The sequence below is a fragment of the Electrona antarctica genome (genome assembly GCF_951216825.1).
Source record: "Electrona antarctica genome assembly, chromosome: 12".
NCBI lineage: Eukaryota > Metazoa > Chordata > Actinopteri > Myctophiformes > Myctophidae > Electrona > Electrona antarctica.
In genome coordinates this window covers 30973436-30975977 of record NC_136793.1, presented here as the reverse complement: position 1 = coordinate 30975977, position 2542 = coordinate 30973436, and the positions used below count along the sequence as shown (strand labels likewise).

Genomic DNA, 2542 nt, shown 5'->3' with positions numbered 1-2542 from the left:
GAGCTCTTGTAAACCAGACAGACACCCCTCCTGCTCTATAGCACTTGGTACCTTCCTCCACTCAGTCAAGAGGATCACCAGTACTGCAGGAGAGCCAGGTGCCAACCAATCATAATTAAACCCAAATGACACCAAACATATACTGTGACAATATTTGCAAAGTACATACTTGTTCTCTTTTACAATTCACTGTGAGCTACAATAATAAAAATAAGCACTCATGTCCATTAACACAGTCTTCCAAGCCGGCCGGCAAAGTTAGGGATGCAACTGTGTAATTTAGGTATGAGCATTGTTCTCCATCAATGTATGTTTATAGGGCACGGGTTGCCCCGTGACAACAATTATTACAATTATTATTACAATTTGAAATTAGGTAGGTTTAGTCCACCCAAATCTCGGCCACTTGCTCACTCACACTCGGTCACTCCAGCATGGTGGTGTTACGGTGAAATTGGTGACCTGCTGAAATATGTCACAATCGTGTTGACAAGGAAAACATGCGATTACAAATGTACAAATGAACTCTGTTCTCAATATGTAACATTTTCATTGTTGACAGTGGCTTGTCATAATTGGCTGATGGACTTGGAGTTGGAGCCCGGCTTCTCGAGTCTTATATCCGCTGTGTCTGCAATGTCCTCTGCTTGACGTACTCCAATGGCTTTCTTGAATATTTTCTGGAATGCAGGGCTGGAGAGGTAGTAAATAATAGGATCCAACATGCTGTTGAGATAGGTCAGGGTGATGGTAATGTAAAATGCTGTGTCCAGAACCTCCAGCTGATGACAATCTTTAGATTCTGTCTTCTTGATCCAGGCAAGTAGCTGTGTAATGTTACTTGGGAGGAAGCAGATAATGAAGACGACCACCACAACAGTTATGAACCACAGAGCCTTTTTGATCTTGGCATTTTGACCCAGCTGTGTCCTTCTCAGATGAACAATGATTTGGAATGTGCAGAAGAGTATTACAGCCAGTGGAATCCAGAAGGAAAGTAAAAACCCGGTTCTATGCCACATCAGCATAGGATTGGACTCACCCTCTTGCAATTTACCCTCAACCGTAAAGCTCTCACAGCGAGTTGTGTTGTCTCTTGGTATAGCCAGGAGATGAGCAGTCATTGAGATGGTGAACACCCACAGCCCAAATGCACAGCATACTGCTTTGTGGATACTTAAAGAATTGATGGGATGGTGGGGATGCACCACACGCACATACCTGTCCACAGCAACAGCCATTAAAAACATGATACTTCCAGTGCGGTTCATTGCCAACAGGAAGAGAGAAATGTTGCAGAAAGTGTCTCCAAACATCCACTTCATCCTAGAAACATAGTAGCTTGCACGGAAAGGCAGAACTACAATGAGCAGAAAGTCAGCCAGTGCCAGGTTGAATATGATGACAGTGCTGCTCTTCCAGGGTTTCAGATGGAAACAGAAGATCCAAAGAGCCAGGCCATTACCGACGATACCCAGAATAAACTCTGTGATAAGTACTGGAGGTAGCAGTTGGATGAGCAAAGTTCCATTAAAATGGCAGTGCATTTTCACATACAGTAGCCTATGTCTCGGTTTGTTGGATACAGGACAGGTCCACTAAATAAGCTAATTCTTATTGCATGCTTATAAGAGGTGCAGAGAAGCACTGTGGTTTGAAGGATGACGCTTTTAATCTGTCACAGGAAACCCACCAATGATTAGACCCACCCTTAGTACATTGCAATGTAAAGCGTTTCAGAGAAAAGCACTATAAATGCAGTTAATTTACCATTGACATGTTTTATTTGTTCAATTTAATTACTGGAGGCCCCACCCACCCACCACCACCACCACCACCATGTTCACGTATCCCTCCAGACTGGACCTTGTATGGGCAAAGTTCTGAATTGTGGGTTGACAGATAGTCAATGGGTGTGTCTATACATGTTAATTCCTGAAAATGAAATTTCATGTGCAGTCAACGAAAGCAAAAGGGGGATTCACGTGAAAGAGGATGTGTGCCTACTGCCTACTCAAAGCTATATGCAGCATCTGAAGAGCTGGAGCAGTCAGCTCTATTGCCCAGGCAGTTTCATGATGAGTGATGACCCAGACTGGATATATTCTATCCAAATATAAAATTGGCTTAAGGGAGGACCTCTGACATCACTCTGACTCGCTACTCTGACTACTAAGACATAACCATAAACAAACCAGACCATGTCACTCCGACTCAAGACATAACCAGAAACAAACCCGATATGCCCATGCACATGCCGTAGGCATGTCACCGGTTGTCAGGGGCAAGAGTTCCGACAGCTATGAACAAGTCCCAATCCCATATATGCATATGGACGTGACTGGTGGACTTGGTTTAGAGAAGTTTGTATTTATATGTGTATTTCATTTCTCATATACAGTAGTGCCATGATGTTGCAAAACCTAACTACTTCAAAGTAAACCGGATAATGATTATGTAGTTTCAGTTGTTTTTCCCGTGCTAAAAGGAAATGAACCAACAATTGTTGCATTAATTTGCAGTATGCCATCCATGTTATTGG

The 2542-nt window shown here is 43.0% G+C and overlaps 1 protein-coding gene across 1 annotated transcript; it reads right to left on the bottom strand.

The window, feature by feature from the left end:
• Positions 1 to 569: 569 nt before the first annotated feature.
• On the bottom strand, positions 570 to 1547 carry LOC306934383 (hydroxycarboxylic acid receptor 2-like; the record flags this gene model as incomplete). The annotated part of the gene is made up of 1 exon (XM_079516952.1): positions 570 to 1547. The coding sequence occupies one exon, from the start codon at positions 1545 to 1547 to the stop codon at positions 570 to 572; it is 978 nt and encodes a 325-aa protein (XP_079373078.1).
• Positions 1548 to 2542: the final 995 nt, after the last annotated feature.